This window comes from Salmo salar, chromosome 12 (assembly GCF_965601325.2).
Source record: "Salmo salar chromosome 12, fSalSal1, whole genome shotgun sequence".
Classification (NCBI taxonomy): Eukaryota; Metazoa; Chordata; class Actinopteri; order Salmoniformes; family Salmonidae; genus Salmo; species Salmo salar.
In genome coordinates, this window is record NC_138302.1 from 94,061,058 (window position 1) to 94,077,523 (window position 16,466).

At 42.6% G+C, this 16,466-nt stretch overlaps 1 protein-coding gene across 1 annotated transcript in view; it reads left to right on the forward strand.

Moving 5' to 3' along the window:
• The first annotated feature begins 261 nt into the window (after positions 1-261).
• LOC145859563 (rho guanine nucleotide exchange factor 3) overlaps positions 262-16,466 on the forward strand; it is a 130,270-nt gene continuing 114,065 nt past the window's right edge. Inside the window, exon 1 of the mRNA XM_082959467.1 lies at positions 262-691. Within this exon, the coding sequence (XP_082815593.1) occupies positions 657-691 (35 nt within the window). The 5' untranslated portion in view covers positions 262-656. The remainder of the gene's footprint in view (positions 692-16,466) is intronic.

Sequence of the window (16,466 nt, forward strand, 5' to 3'; positions counted from 1 at the left end):
TATAAATATTATGGCTTTCATTAGGACTGACAGTCACGCTTAAATTCAGTAGCAATATGGAAAGTGTATTAACCGTTATTAATCTTCCTTTTTAGATGGTGTAGATTAGCTTCCAGTGGTGAATATAATGTACTATTCATAAAATAAAATTGGAGTAAAGAGCGGATTAGAAATCACACCGATGACTACACTTCCTGTAGGCTATTTACGAATGTAATTTCCCATGGTGTGCACTGTACTGTATTATCTCACTGTAAAAAAAAAACATTCGGTCACACACACAAACATACACTGTTTATGGGCGGTGCTCGGAGCCGCGACACAACTCCACAGTGGACCATAATCTGTGTTCCGTGGGGCATCAATGCGTGAAACAACAGTAGGCACAGGGAAAAGACGCGTAAAACCTGATGGTGAAAAACAAAGCTAGACTATTTCAAGGGCGATACGTTATGTATGTAAATATTGGTGATTCAAAGTGAAAGTTTGTCATTGACGACCTGTTTTATTATAAGCGGAAAAAAATGTTTATTTTTTAATCGGGACTGTTTGGAATTGACAGTCTGTATGACGAGACGATTATAGATTACTTGTTTCCTCGTTCGAAAAACGTTTAGTTTTTTTGGAATACATTACAGTGGAAGAACTCTAATCACATGCAAACAAGCGATGGAAACAAAGAAGTTCCAGGGTAAGATGTCTTTCTATTATAACTCAAACTTGCCGTAATTTCCATAAATGCAGTCAACACCAACTACAAACATGTTGTGATTTATTTGCTATATTTCTTGGGCTGCATTGTATGGGCTACACTGTATGGGATACACTGTATGAGCTACATTGTATGGGATACACTGTATGGGGTAGAATGTAGGCTATATAAACTGTTAACAGGTTCTAAATCATGAAGTTTATGATGTAAACCTGAACCTGAGTGACATTGAGTAATAATCTTCTTTGCATGACATTGTAGAGTATAGTCAGTAGGTAATTCCTAGGACCAACTGTAGCCTATATTTGAACTCAGTTTGTGTGGTGGTGGTGGTGGATAGGGGTGAAGATGATGATGATGATGATGATGATGATGATGATGAAGTTTATAATTATGCAACCTTTATCCCACATCCCACGTAAACATAGCTTCATTTGTCAATTCAGGAAAGCATTGCCAAGACATTATTTTTCCAATATTGTCATTTTTATATTCAATCTCTCACATATCGACCCGAGTGATGTCAGAATGGGCTCATAATGAGGTCACTAAGAGTTCAAATGGCCAACTATAGGAACCTAGTGCTAATTCTGCTGTAGCTGATGACTCTAGTTTCCCCAGTTGTCTGTGATTTACTGTGTGTGCCTTTTTGTCCACCAGCAGAGTCAGTCCTCAGGGTCAGACACTGGTGGCCTCTGCTACTTGTAATGTTTTGTCACATCTTTGGCCTCCCATTCACGGTCTTTAGGAGAGCAAACATCATCAGGGTGTTGGAATGATGCTGTCTCTTTGTGGCTGGTATTGTCGCAACTTTCAGGAATCCCAGCTACTGCCTGGCAGTTTGGATTCTTCTTCTTCTTCACAGTTTAATTTGTTCCACTTCTTAGTATTGTTTCTGTTCTATTCTCTCTCACCCATGTACATAGGACTTTTGTCACATGTTGACAGAAAGGAGCTATAAAGGAACTGTTTAAGTGTTCTCGTCAATCTCTGCCATTCATACACTTTAAGATGTTGTTTTAGATTGAGAAATAGGAATATTTCACTGGCTACGCTCAGTTGGTATTATAAACATCTACATTTCAACATTCAGTCAAAAGCCATGATGACAGACGAGGCGGCCGGCTTTCATTTTCACATGTCGCATCTTTTTAATCAGCAGGTGTTAAAGCCTCAACTATTGAGGCCACTGTTGAGTTGTAGTAGTACCCTGGTTGTCTACACAGTGTCTCAGGCTTCTGCATACCAGGATTTGTGTGGTATGTGGGAGCTGGCAAATCAGGTTTTTGTCTGTGAACACATGGGGTGAACTGAACAGGTCAGAGTTTTGGATGTGAACACATGGGGTGAACTGAACAGGTCAGAGTTTTGGATGTGAACACAGAAGTGGGTGAACCCAAGCATGTGTACCAATTGGCACACTATTCCCTTCTGTACACAGTGCACTACTTTTGACGAGAGAGAGAGAGACGGAGGGAGAGAGGGCAAGGGAGAGTACCAGAGGACCAGCATGCTCACCCCTAATCCCCAACCTAATCCCCTTTCAATGTGGCAGAATAAATCATCTTTTGACATGGACTGACGGCCGCATTGCTCCTCTGAGGTTGGGGCTATCTCTACCCTCTCTATCTCTACCCTCTCTCCACGTCCTCTTTCTCTCTCTACCCTCTCTATCTCTACCCTCTCTATCTCTACCCTTTCTATCTCTACCCTCTCTCCACGTCCTCTTTCTCTCTCTACCCTCTCTATCTCTACCCTCTCTCCACGTCCTCTTTCTCTCTCTTTCTATTCATCATCTATCTACCTCTCTCTCTCTACCCTCTCTCCACGTCCTCTTTCTCTCTCTACCCCTCTCTATCTCTACCCTCTCTCCACGTCCTCTTTCTCTCTCTACCCTCTCTATCTCTACCCTCTCTCCACGTCCTCTTTCTCTCTCTTTCTATTCATCATCTATCTACCTCTCTCTCTCTACCCTCTCTCCACGTCCTCTTTCTCTCTCTATCCCTCTCTATCTCTACCCTCTCACCACGTCCTCTTTCTCTCTCTACCCTCTCTCCACTTCCTCTTTCTCTCTCTACCCTCTCTCCACATCCTCTTTCTCTCTCTTTCTATTCATCATCTATCTACCTCTCTCTCTCTGTTTCTCTTTCTATCATCTCTCTTTCTCTCTCTATCCCTCTCTCTCTCTTTCTCTCTCTATCCGTCTCTTTCTCTCTCTCTTTCTCTCTCTATCCCTCTCTATCTGTCCCTCTCTCTCTTTTTCTCCCTTTCACACACTCATGGCCAATGAGAGCCCTTCCCTGTGTTTTCTGCCTATGTTAGTAGCTTCCCTCAGTTCAGTCAGTCTCTACCTTCTGTATATGGTTTCTCTCTATATTTGTCTATTTGCCACAGTGTCGATTAGAAAGTTTCCTATCTCTTCCTCACACACATGAGTTCACACTCACTGAGTTCAGCATGGCCAGTGAGGTAATGGCAGATTTTGTGCAGGCCTGATTGCAGAGTGGTGGTGGGAATCACAGACACAGAGTGCTTCTGGAAAGCTCCTCCAGAGGACTGGAAAGTTGTTGGGAGCTTCCAGCTTTCCTGGTTACCACTCCCAACCATTTCCCTGCCTCCGACTCTACCCTTTCTCCCTCCCTCTCTCCCTCCCTATCTACCGTCTCTCCCTTTCTCCCTCCCTCTCTACCCTCTCTCTCTCCCTCCCTCCCTTTCTACCTCCTCTCCCTCTCTCTCTACCCCCTCTCCCGCTCTCTCTACCCCCTCTCCCGCTCTTTCTCAGGGCTGAGGGTAGCAGTGTGTTTAGTAGCGTGGGAACTTTATCCCTCCTAATAACGTTTTGTGATATTCCACTCTACTCTTCTCTTTACAAACAATTTATATATATTTATTAATTCCCCCCCCCAAAAGTCAAAAAATGTTCTAGAGGACAAAGCTATTCTTCAGGGGAAAGACAGGGAGATTATTTTTACAGTTACTGTCACCTCTTCTTCTCTAGTTGAGGTTTAGATGGTAGTGAAAGTTCTAACAGTCAAAGAGGTCAGGTTATACTACGCCCTATAGTCTTAAATGAGGAAGAGACAGTGATGTAAAGTAACTACGTAAAAATACTTTAAAGTACTACTTAAGTCGTTTTTTGGGATATCTGTACTTTACTATTTATATTTTTGGCAACTTTTACAATTTTTACTTTTACTCCACTACATTCCTAAAGAAAATATATACTTTTTACTCCTTACATTTTCCCTGACGCCCAAAAGTACATTTAGAATGCTTAGCAGGACAGGAAAATTGTCAAATTCACGCACTTATCAAGAGAGCACTTTTTTTTTATTTAACTAGGCAAGTCAGTTAAAAACGAATTCTAATTTTACAATGACGGCCTAACCTAGCCAAACCCTCCCCTAACCCTCCCCTCCCCTAAGTAATCATCGAATCCCCGAGCTGACAAGGTACAAATCTGTCGTTCTGCCCCCTGAACAAGGCAGTTAACCCACTGTTCCTAGGCCATCATTGAAAATAAGAATTTGTCCTTAACTGACTTGCCTAGATAAATAAAGGTAAAATAAAAAAATAACCCGGACGACGCTGGGCAAATTGTGCGCCGCCCTATGGCACTCCCGATCACGGCCGGTTGTGATACAGCCCGGGATCAAACTTGGGTCTATAGTTACGTCTCTAGCACTGAAATGTAGTGCCTTAGACCACTGTGCCACTCGGGCCTCTGATCTGGTGGTCTCACTAAACACGAATGCTCCATTTCTAAATTATGTCAGTGTTGGAGTGTGCCCAAGGCTATCCGTATTTTTGGTTTGCTTAATAAGGAATTTGAAATGATTTATAGCATTTACTTTTACTTTTGATATTTGAACTATATTTTAAACCAGATACTTTTAGACTTTTGCTAAAGTAGCATTTTACTAGGTGAATTTCATTTTTATTGAATCATTTTCTATTAACATATCTTTACTTTTACTCAAGTATGAAAATTGGGTACTTTTTCCACCACTGGGAAGAGATTCATTCTGCCCATAAAAAGGATGGCTAGTACACAGCATGTTGTATACTATGTATTTCTTCAGTTGATAAGTGTCTTATTTACTATGTATTACTATGGTATTAATATATTATTATATCACTATGTGTTAGCTCATTCGAATTGGGGTTGTCCTTTGGGCTTGAACCATATGTGAGTCAATACTGTGTTCCCATAGGAAAATGGAGGCAGAGGGAGTTCTGAGAAAACATTGTGGTGCTTCAATGATATATCATGGGCTGGCCCTCCTGGCAGTTAAAGAGGGGAGCTGTGGGCAGTGTGAATCTGTCCCTCCCTGACCACTATGGTACATTACTACAGTACATGTGCTGTCACCATGTTGAATACAGATGTCTCCATATCTGCCTTTGCCCTGCAGTGTCCATATCTGTGAGAACTCTCTCTCCAGCAACTAGAAAGTTATATTATTAATTTAAAGAGCAACTGCCCCTAAAAAACCAACTGCTAATTTAGAAAACAGTCTATATGGCATCGATATGAGTCAGAAACATTTATCTACTGTCAAAATTTACTACAAAGTGTAAATAGGATAATTTCAGTCAGAAAGTCAGTCTCATCCAACACTGAGTTTTGTGAGACTTGTGCTCGTGACTGCATCACAACATAAATTAATGTTGGGTTTGTTGCAATCCTTCCCACATGCCAACAGTTGACAGCACACAAGTAATCATCAATTTGTAGTGCAGCTGCACGTGACACAATCGTAATGCTGTGATAGATTTAGGTTGACATTGGATATCCATATAGGGCTAGTTAGGGACCATCTGTAATTTACACAATGTACATGGAACAATATATTCCAATTCCAATAGCTCCAAATGTCATTGACTTAAAAACCTCAAACCAGCTATAAATTGTAGAAATTAATTTACAAATATTGAAAGCATTTAATGAGAGAACTAAAAGGTGTGCAACATAAAAATATTGTCTCATTTACATTGTGCAATTTATTGACAGTCCCTAACTATTTTATTTTATTTATTTTATTTCACCTTTATTTAACCAGGTAGGCCAATTGAGAACAAGTTCTCATTTACAACTGCGACCTGGCCAAGATAAAGCAAAGCAGTGTGACAAAAACAACAACACAGTTACACACAAACAAACGTACAGTCAATAACACAAAAGAAAAGAAAAATAGAAAAATCTATGTACAGTGTGTGTAAATGTAGAAGAGTAGGGAGGTAGGCAATAAATAGGCCTCAGAGGTGAAAATAATTACAATTTATCATTAATACTGGAGTGATATATGTGCAGATGATGATGTGCAAGTAGAGATACTGGGGTGCAAAAGAGCAAGAGGGTAAGTAATAATATGGGGATGAGGTAGTTGGGTGGGCTATTTACAGATTGGCTGTGTACAGGTACAGTGATTGCTATGCTGCTCTGACAGCTGATGCTTAATTAGAGAGGGATATATAAGACTCCAGCTTCACAGATTTTTGCAATTCGTTCCAGTTATTGGCAGCAGAGAACTGTGAGGAAAGGCGGGCGAAGTAAGTGTTGGCGTTGGGGATGACCAGTGCAATATACCTGCTGGAGCGCGTGCTACATGTGGGTGTTGCTATGGTGGCCAGTGAGCTGAGATAAGGCGGGGCTTTACCTAGCAAAGACTTATAGATGACCTGAAGCCAGTGGGTTTGGCGACGGATATGTAGCAAGGGCCAGCCAACGAGAGCATACAGGTCGCAGTGGTGGGTATTATATGGGGCTTTGGTGATAAAACGGATGGCACTGTGATAGACTACGTCCAGTTTGCTGAGTAGAGTGCTGGGGGCTATTTTGTAAATGACATCGCCGAAGTCAAACCAGGCCAAATCAGGAAGTGCAGTCACTCTTGCAGTCACTCTTTAACCTTTATATGTATTTAATAGACTAGGAACTTGAAGTTGTGTTATCTGTGCTTCTTTGTGTGTTTGCTTGTCTCCTTGGTTAACAAGTTGGTAAACAAGCCTTACAATCTTTCAACCTCGCTGGTAAACAGCTGTGTGTGTATTCACTCAACTGGATCACGTTTTGAGACGATTATTTGAGTGTAATAGGCTCTGCCAAAGCAGTAATATAGTATGTTATATAATACTATAGTAATATAGTATATTATATAGTATATAGTACTATAGTAATATAGTATATTATATAGTATTATAGTAATATAGTATATTATATAGTACTATGGTAATATAGTATAGTATATAGTACTATAGTAATATAGTGTATTATATAGTACTATAGCAACATATTATATTATAAGGTACTATAGTAATATAGTATATTATATGGTACTCTAGTAATATAGTATATAGTAATATAGTAATATCTACGTAACATGGTTGATGATGGGGCTAGTTGGGTACAGTAGTTGACTACAGAGAACTGACCTGGTTATCATCATGTATTTACCATCCACTCACAGTGATGCTGTAATGCTGTAAAGTCTCAGCCAGCCTACTGATAGGATATGGTGTGTGTGAGAAAGTTGTGCACACACAGCAGTAGTTGCTAGGTGCTAGGAGAGGAGACACCAGCTGTTATCAGAGAGTGAGAGATAAGGACTTACTGTCTCAGGTAGTGTGTGCGTGCGTGAGTTAATGTGTATGTGTGTGTGCACGTGTTAATTCTTACCAGCTCCGCATTGCACTCTCCTCTGGTTGTTACTCTCTGTTCTCTCATGGTATTGGTGGGCAGACCGGGCACCACCCATTGTGAACCAATCAAACTCCACCGCAGGGGATGGTTTACATGGAGGAGTCTCACCTGAGTGTCCAGTTCCTCTGCCAGACCTTTATCACTAGTTGATAAGTTGGACCTCTACAGTTGATGGGGATGAATAAAACTAAGGTGTGGTTGATACATGGTGATCCGATGTGGGCCTATACAGAATAGCCATTTAATAGATACAGGGTGATCCGATGTGGGCCTATACAGAATAGCCATTTAATAGATACAGGGTGATCTGATGTGGGCCTATACAGAATAGCCATTTAATAGATACAGGGTGATCTGATGTGGGCCTATACAGAATAGCCATTTAAATAGATACAGGGTGATCTGATGTGGGCCTATACAGAATAGCCATTTAAATAGATACAGGGTGATCCGATGTGGGCCTATACAGAATAGCCATTTAATAGATACAGGGTGATCTGATGTGGGCCTATACCAAATCAAATCAAATCAAATTTATTTTTATATAGCCCTTCGTACATCAGCTGATATTCTCAAAGTGCTGTACAGAAACCCAGCCTAAAACCCCAAACAGCAAGCAAAGCATGTGAAAGAAGCACGGTGGCTAGGAAAAACTCCCTAGGAAAAACTCCCTAGAAAGGCCAAAAACCTAGGAAGAAACCTAGAGAGGAACCAGGCTATGAGGGTTGGCCAGTCCTCTTCTGGCTGTGCAGGGTGGATATTATAACAGAACATGGTCAAGATGTTAAAATGTTAAAATGTTCATAAATGACCAGCATGGTCAAATAATAATAATCATAGTAGTTGTCGAGGGTACAACAAGCACGTCCGGTGAACAGGTCAGGGTTCCATAGCCGCAGGCAGAACAGTTGAAACTGGAGCAGCAGCACGGCCAGGTGGACTGGGGACAGCAAGGAGTCATCATACCAGGTAGTCCTGAGGCATGGTCCTAGGGCTCAGGTCCTCCGAGAGAAAGACAGAAAGAGAGAAAGAGAGAATTAGAGAGAGCATATTTAAATACACACAGGACACCGGATAAGACAAGAGAAATACTCCAGATGTAACAGACTGACCCTAGCCCCCCGACACATAAACTACTGCAACATAAATACTGGAGGCTGAGACAGGAGGGATCAGAAGACACTGTGGCCCCATCCGATGATACCCCCGGACAGGGCCAAACGGGCAGGATATAACCCCACCCACTTTGCCAAAGCACAGCCCCCACACCACTAGAGGGATGTCTCCAACCACCAACTTACCGTCCTAAGACAAGGCCGAGTATAGCCCACAACGATCTCCACCATGGCACAACCCAAGGGGGGGGCGCCAACCCAGACAGGAAGACCACGTCAGTGACTCAACCCACTCAAGTGACGCACCCCTCCCATGGACGGCATGGAAGAACACCAGTAGGCCAGTGACTCAGCCCCTGTAAAAGGGTTAGAGGCAGAGAATCCCAGTGGAAAGAGGGGAACCGGCAAGGCAGAGACAGCAAGGGCGGTTCGTTGCTCCAGCCTTTCCGTTCACCTTCACACCCCTGGGCCAGACTATACTAATCATAGGACCTACTGAAGAGATAAGTCTTCAGTAAAGACTTAAAGGTTGAGACTGAGTCTGCGTCTCTCACATTGGTAGGCAGACCATTCCATAAAAATGGAGCTCTATAGGAGAAAGCCCTACCTCCAGCCGTTTGCTTAGAAATTCTAGGGACAATTAGGAGGCCTGCGTCTTGTGACCGTAGCGTACGTGTAGGTATGTACGGCAGGACCAAATCGGAAAGATAGGTAGGAGCAAGCCCATGTAATGCTTTGTAGGTTAGCAGTAAAACCTTGAAATCAGCCCTTGCCTTAACAGGAAGCCAGTGTAGGGAGGCTAGCACTGGAGTAATATGATCACATTTTTTGGTTCTAGTCAGGATTCTAGCAGCCGTATTTAGCACTATCTGAAGTTTATTTAGTGCTTTATCCGGGTAGCCGGAAAGTAGAGCATTGCAGTAGTCCAGCCTAGAAGTAACAAAAGCATGGATTAATTTTTCTGCGTCATTTTTGGACAGAAAATTTCAGATTTTTGCAATGTTACGTAGATGGAAAAAAGCTGTCCTTGAAACAGTCTTGATATGTTCTTCAAAAGAGAGATCAGGGTCCAGAGTAACGCCAAGGTCCTTCACAGTTTTATTTGAGACGACTGTACAACCATCCAGATTAATTGTCAGATTCAACAGAAGATCTCTTTGTTTCTTGGGACCTAGAACAAGCATCTCTGTTTTGTCCGAGTTTAAAAGTAGAAAGTTTGCAGCCATCCACTTCTTTATGTCTGAAACACAGGCTTCTAGCGAGGGCAATTTTGGGGCTTCACCATGTTTCATTGAAATGTACAGCTGTGTGTCGTCCGCATAGCAGTGAAATTTAACATTATGTTTTCGAATGACATCCCCAAGAGGTAAAATATATAGTGAAAACAATAGTGGTCCTAAAACGGAACCTTGAGGAACACCGAAATTTACAATTGATTTGTCAGAGGACAAACCATTCACAGAGACAAACTGATATCTTTCCGACAGATAAGATCTAAACCAGGCCAGAACTTGTCCATGTAGACCAATTTGGGTTTCCAATCTCTCCAAAAGAATGTGGTGATCGATGGTATCAAAAGCGGCACTAAGATCTAGGAGCACGAGGACAGATGCAGAGCCTCGGTCTGACGTCATTAAAAGGTCATTTACCACCTTCACAAGTGCAGTCTCAGTGCTATGATGGGGTCTAAAACCAGACTGAAGCGTTTCGTATACATTGTTTGTCTTCAGGAAGGCAGTGAGTTGCTGTGCAACAGCTTTTTCTAAAATTTTTGAGAGGAATGGAAGATTCGATATAGGCCGATAGTTTTTTATAATTTCTGGATCAAGATTCGGCTTTTTCAAGAGAAGCTTTATTACTGCCACTTTTAGTGAGCTTGGTACACATCCGGTGGATAGAGAGCCGTTTATTATGTTCAACATAGGAGGGCCAAGCACAGGAAGCAGCTCTTTCAGTAGTTTAGTTGGAATAGGGTCCAGTATGCAGCTTGAGGGTTTGGAGGACATGATTATTTTCATCATTGCGTCAAGAGATATAGTACTAAAACACTTTAGTATCTCCCTTGATCCTAGGTCCTGGCAGAGTTGTGTAGACTCAGGACAATGGAGCTTTGGAGGAATACCCAGATTTAAAGAGGAGTCTGTAATTTGCTTTCTAATGATCATGATCTTTTCCTCAAAGAAGTTCATACATTTATTACTGCTGAAGTGAAAGCCATCCTCTATTTGCGAAGGCTGCTTTTTAGTTAGCTTTGCGACAGTATCAAAAAGAAATTTCGGATTGTTCTTATTTTCCTCAATTAAGTTGGAAAAATAGGATGATCGAGCAGCAGTGAGGGCTCTTCGATACTGCACGGTACTGTCTTTCCAAGCTAGTCGGAAGACTTCCAGTTTGGTGTGGCGCCATTTCCGTTCCAATTTTCTGGAAGCTTGCTTCAGAGCTCGTGTATTTTCTGTATACCAGGGAGCTAGTTTCTTATGACAGATGTTTTTAGTTTCTAGGGGTGCAACTGCATCTAGGGTATTGCGCAAGGTTAAATTGAGTTCCTCGGTTAGGTGGTTAACTGATTTTTGTCCTCTGACGTCCTTGGGTAGGCAGAGGCAGTCTGGAAGGGCATCAAGGAATCTTTGGGTTGTCTGAGAATTTATAGCACGACTTTTAATGCTCCTTGGTTGGGGTCTGAGCAGATTATTTGTTGCAATTGCAAACGTAATAAAATGGTGGTCTGATAGTCCAGGATTATGAGGAAAAACATTTAGATCCACAACATTTATTCCATGGGACAAAACTAGGTCCAGAGTATGACTGTGGCAGTGAGTAGGTCCAGAGACATGTTGGACAAAACCCACTGAGTCGATGATGGCTCCGAAAGCCTTTTGGAGTGGGTCTGTGGACTTTTCCATGTGAATGTTAAAGTCACCAAAAATTAGAATATTATCTGCTATGACTACAAGATCCGATAGGAATTCAGGGAACTCAGTGAGGAACACTGCATATGGCCCAGGAGGCCTGTAAACAGTAGCTATAAAAAGTGAGTGAGTAGGCTGCATAGATTTCATGACTAGAAGCTCAAAAGACGAAAACGTCATTGTTTTTTCTTTTTGTAAATTGAAATTTGCTATCGTAAATGTTAGCAACACCTCCGCCTTTGCCGGATGCACGGGGGGTATGGTCACTAGTGTAACCAGGGGGTGAGGCCTCATTTAACACAGTAAATTCATCAGGCTTAAGCCATGTTTCAGTCAGGCCAATCACATCAAGATTATTATCAGTGATTAGTTCATTGACTATAACTGCCTTGGAAGTGAGGGATCTAACATTAAGTAACCCAATTTTGAGATGTGAGGTATCACAATCTCTTTCAATAATGGCAGGAATGGAGGAGGTCTTTATACTAGTGAGATTGCTAAAGCGAACACCGCCATTTTTAATTTTGCCCAACCTAGATCGAGGCACAGACACGGTCTCAATGGGGAAAGCTGAGCTGACCACGCTGACTGTGCTAGTGGCAGACTCCACTAAACTAGCAGGCTGGCTAACAGCCTGCTGCCTGGCCTGCACCCTATCTCATTGTGGAGCTAGAGGAGTTAGAGCCCTGTCTATGTTCGTAGATAAGATGAGAGCACCCCTCCAGCTAGGATGGAGTCCGTCACTCCTCAACAGGCCAGGCTTGGTCCTGTTTGTGGGTGAGTCCCAGAAAGAGGGCCAATTATCTACAAATTCTATCTTTTGGGAGGGGCAGAAAACAGTTTTCAACCAGCTATTGAGTTGTGAGACTCTGCTGTAGAGCTCATCACTCCCCCTAACTGGGAGGGGGCCAGAGACAATTAATCGATGCCGACACATCTTTCTAGCTGATTTACACGCTGAAGCTATGTTGCGCTTGGTGACCTCTGACTGTTTCATCCTAACATCGTTGGTGCCGACGTGGATAACAATATCTCTATACTCTCTACACTCGCCAGTTTTAGCTTTAGCCAGCACCGTCTTTAGATTAGCCTTAACGTCGGTAGCCCTGCCCCCTGGTAAACAGTGTATGATCGCTGGATGATTAGTTTTAAGTCTAATACTGCGGGTAATGGAGTCGCCAATGACTAGGGTTTTCAATTTGTCAGAGCTAATGGTGGGAGCCGTCGGCGTCTCAGACCCCACAACGGGAGGAGTAGAGACCAGAGAAGTCTCGGCCTCCGACTCCGACTCACTTAATGGGGAGAACCGGTTGAAAGTTTCTGTCGGCTGAATAAGCGACACCGGTTGAGCATTCCTACAGCGTTTCCCTCCAGAAGCCATGAGAAAGATGTCCGGCTGCGGGGACCGTGCGAGGGGGTTTATACTAACGTTACTATCTGTACTTACTGGTGGCACAGACGCTGTTTCATCCTATCCTACACTGAAATTACCCTTGCCTAACGATCGCGTCTGAAGCTGGGCTTGCAGCACAGCTATCCTTGCCGTAAGGCGATCGTTCTCCTGTATATTATAAGTACAACGACTGCAATTAGAAGGCATCATGTTAATGTTACTTAGCTTCGGCTGTTTGAAGTCCTGACGAACCATGTCCAGATAAAACCTCCGGGGTGAAAAAGTTGAATGAAAAAAGTTGAGTGAGGGAAAAAGTAAAAATATACGGTAATGAAAAAGTAAAAAACCGTCAGGTAGCAAAGTAAGATCGGCAACAAAACGCACAGCAGCGTAAACAACGGCTCTTTCACCGATGCAATTCGGTTACCGACGTTCACCAAAACGATCCGTTCAAAAACAACCTTTCGTTACCGAACGACCATACTATACAGAATAGCCATTTAAATAGATACAGGGTGATCCGATGTGGGCCTATACAGAATAGCCATTTAATAGATACAGGGTGATCTGATGTGGGCCTATACAGAATAGCCATTTAATAGATACAGGGTGATCCGATGTGGGCCTATACAGAATAGCCATTTAATAGATACAGGGTGATCTGATGTGGGCCTATACAGAATAGCCATTTAAATAGATACAGGGTGATCTGATGCCGGCCTATACAGAATAGCCATTTAAATAGATACAGGGTATATACGATGTGGGTCTATACAGGATAGCCATTTAAATATACTGAACAAAAATATGAACACAACATGCAAAAATTTCAACAATTTTATTGAGCTACAGTTCATATAAGAAAATCAGTCAATTTAAATAAATTCATTAGGCCCTAATCTATGGATTTCACATGACTGGGCAGGGGTGCTGCCATGGGTGGGCGCCGTGAGGGCGTAAGCCCCCCCACTTGGGAGCCAGGCCCACTCACTGGGGAACCAGGCCCAGCCAATCAGAATTTGTTTTTCCCCACAAAAGGGCTTTATTACAGACAGAAATATTCCTCAGTTTCATCAGCTGTCCGGGTGGCTGGTCTCAGCCGATCCCGCAGGTGAAGAAGCCGGATGTGGAGGTCCTGGGCTGGTGTGGTAACACATGGTCTGTGGTTGTGAGGCCGGTTGGACGTACTGCCAAATTCTCTAAAACAACGTTGGAGGTGGCTTATGGTAGAGAAATGAACATTCAATTCTCTGGCAACAGCTCTGGAAACATACACAGGACATGGTTGCCATGTTCTCAGAACATAACATATGAATGTTCTAGACACATTTCATGAGAACGTTGCAAAAACATTTATATGTCCAAAGAAAAATTCATTACACATCACGTCTTGTGACTGTTGCCAATGTCGAACACCCAAACCACTGTCCCAATAAGGGATATCTCTAGGCAGGGGTGCAAGTTTCACTGGGGACGGTGGGGACATGCCCCTCCCCACATTCTGAAATTGCATTTTTGTCCCCCCCAGTTTTATCATTGAAATGTGATACAAAACGAGGCAACGGTGTGCTTTAGGACCATGTGGATGCCTCAGAGTGTTTATCCGACTGGATTTTTTAAAATAACAAATTATGTGTCCCCCCCCCCACTTCTAAAACCAAAGTTGCACCCCTGTCTCTAGGGCATGTGCTTATTGGGTCAGTATAGTTAGGCCCTGTCCAGAGGAAACCTAAGCCCTTGTGTAGATTGTAAATAACAGATAGGTGTATGTGTAACCTTTATTTAACTAGGCAAGTCAGTTAAGAACAAATTCTTATTTACAATGACAGCCTACACCAACCAACCCCAGGCCAAATGTGCATTGCCATATGGGACTCCCAATCACAGCCAGTTGTGCTACAGCCAGGATTTGAACCAGGACATCTGTAGTGACACCTCAAGCACTTAGACCACTGCGGCACTTGGAAGCATCAGGGTGAATGCACTTTGAAGTAAATCTCAGTTCTGTTAAAAGTACACACATAGTGATTCATGAGTAAAAATTGTTAATATGCCCCACCAAAATTAGACAACTATACAGAAAGCCCTTAAATTGTTGAACTAAGTAAATCAAATCAATGATGAGAGGATAGACAAATTAATTGATAACTGACACAGCCATTGTGGCGTAGCAGGAAGAGCTTAATGCCATCAACCAAGAGGTTGTGAGTTTAAATCCCAGGGGAAAACTTTTTGAATGAACATGCACAATGTAATCATGTTTGTCAAATGTGCAAGTTAAAAGCACTGTGTGTGAGTATCCCTTGTCAACAGACAAAAAGAGCCTTGACAACAGTAACAAGGCGTGATGTGTGTTAGCATTTTTGGGGGGAGGGAGAACATTTCTTTGGGACCAACAGGCGACGTCCTGACAACTGATGCACAGAAATGTTCTTGTAACGTTCTCATGACACGTGTCTAGAATATTAATATCTTACATTCTGAGAACAACCATGTCCTGTGCACACTTGGTGGGACGTTGATGGAATATTCTCCTAACCTTCAGAAAACTGGACACCGGAATGTTCTTGCAACGTACCCAATGCTCAGGAAACAGATGTGAGTGGGGGGGTCAGCAGGCTTTCCTTTCCAGTCCCAGGTACAGTGAGAGAGGTCAGGAAACAGAGGATTGTCTCACAGTGCCTCCCTCTCAGTCTCTCTCTCTATTTTTCTCCCCACTAATCTCTACCTCTATATATGTGTATCTTTCTCTTAGTACCATCCTTCATCAGGGTGGTGTTCAAATTAAACTTGCAAATGTTCCCCATAGCCTCATTTTCCCACACCATCTTTTAAAATGACAGCAGTACTCAGCAGACAGATGTATATGTCTCCTTCAACAACGCTGACACAAAGGACTTTCAACTGCTAACTCCTGGCAATGGAAGCTTTTATCAGTTTTTAAATCAGACAGAAGTGAAAAAGCCAAGTTGACAGTTGCTCCTAGATAGTTTCCTCAGGGCCTGATGGCCAGGTGATGGAGCAGAGCGAGAGTTAGGGAAGTTCCCCTATGTTGAATTTATGGTGTTTTCGAAGTCCAATATACAGATTCAGAGGACGGAGAGTTTCAATCTGCATGAGGATCTTTAGATTGAAACACAAGTCTTCTAGTCTGTTCTCTCTCTAGCAGTTGCCTGGGGTTGAACGTCTTCAAGTCTTAGGTAAGGATCATCAGACGAGCATGGTTCACCGAACCACCTCTGTTTTAGTCATGTGGTAATCTGGAAATGCAGACCCTCCTGCGTGTACTGACCTTGTCATGTGGTAGTATTTACAGGGTGTTTACAGTGGGCTCATAGCTTTTCTTTACATGATGAAACCTTGTAATTAAAAGATGTCGGTTAATGTTCTCAGTAATTAGTCTATACACAGATTCGCCATGCATCACGTTCCCATCTAATCATAGTTTTCATGCCATATATCTCCCAAAAATGAGATGGTTCAATCATAGTAAACATATCACCTAAAATCTAAGAAGTATGTTTTCCTAGATTGGCTTTTGAAACCTGACAGTCACTTGTGCCCTGTGGGTTAGTTTTGTTTTATAGTGAACATTCAGCTCTCGACATATGCTTTTACTGGGAATGGGGAGTTC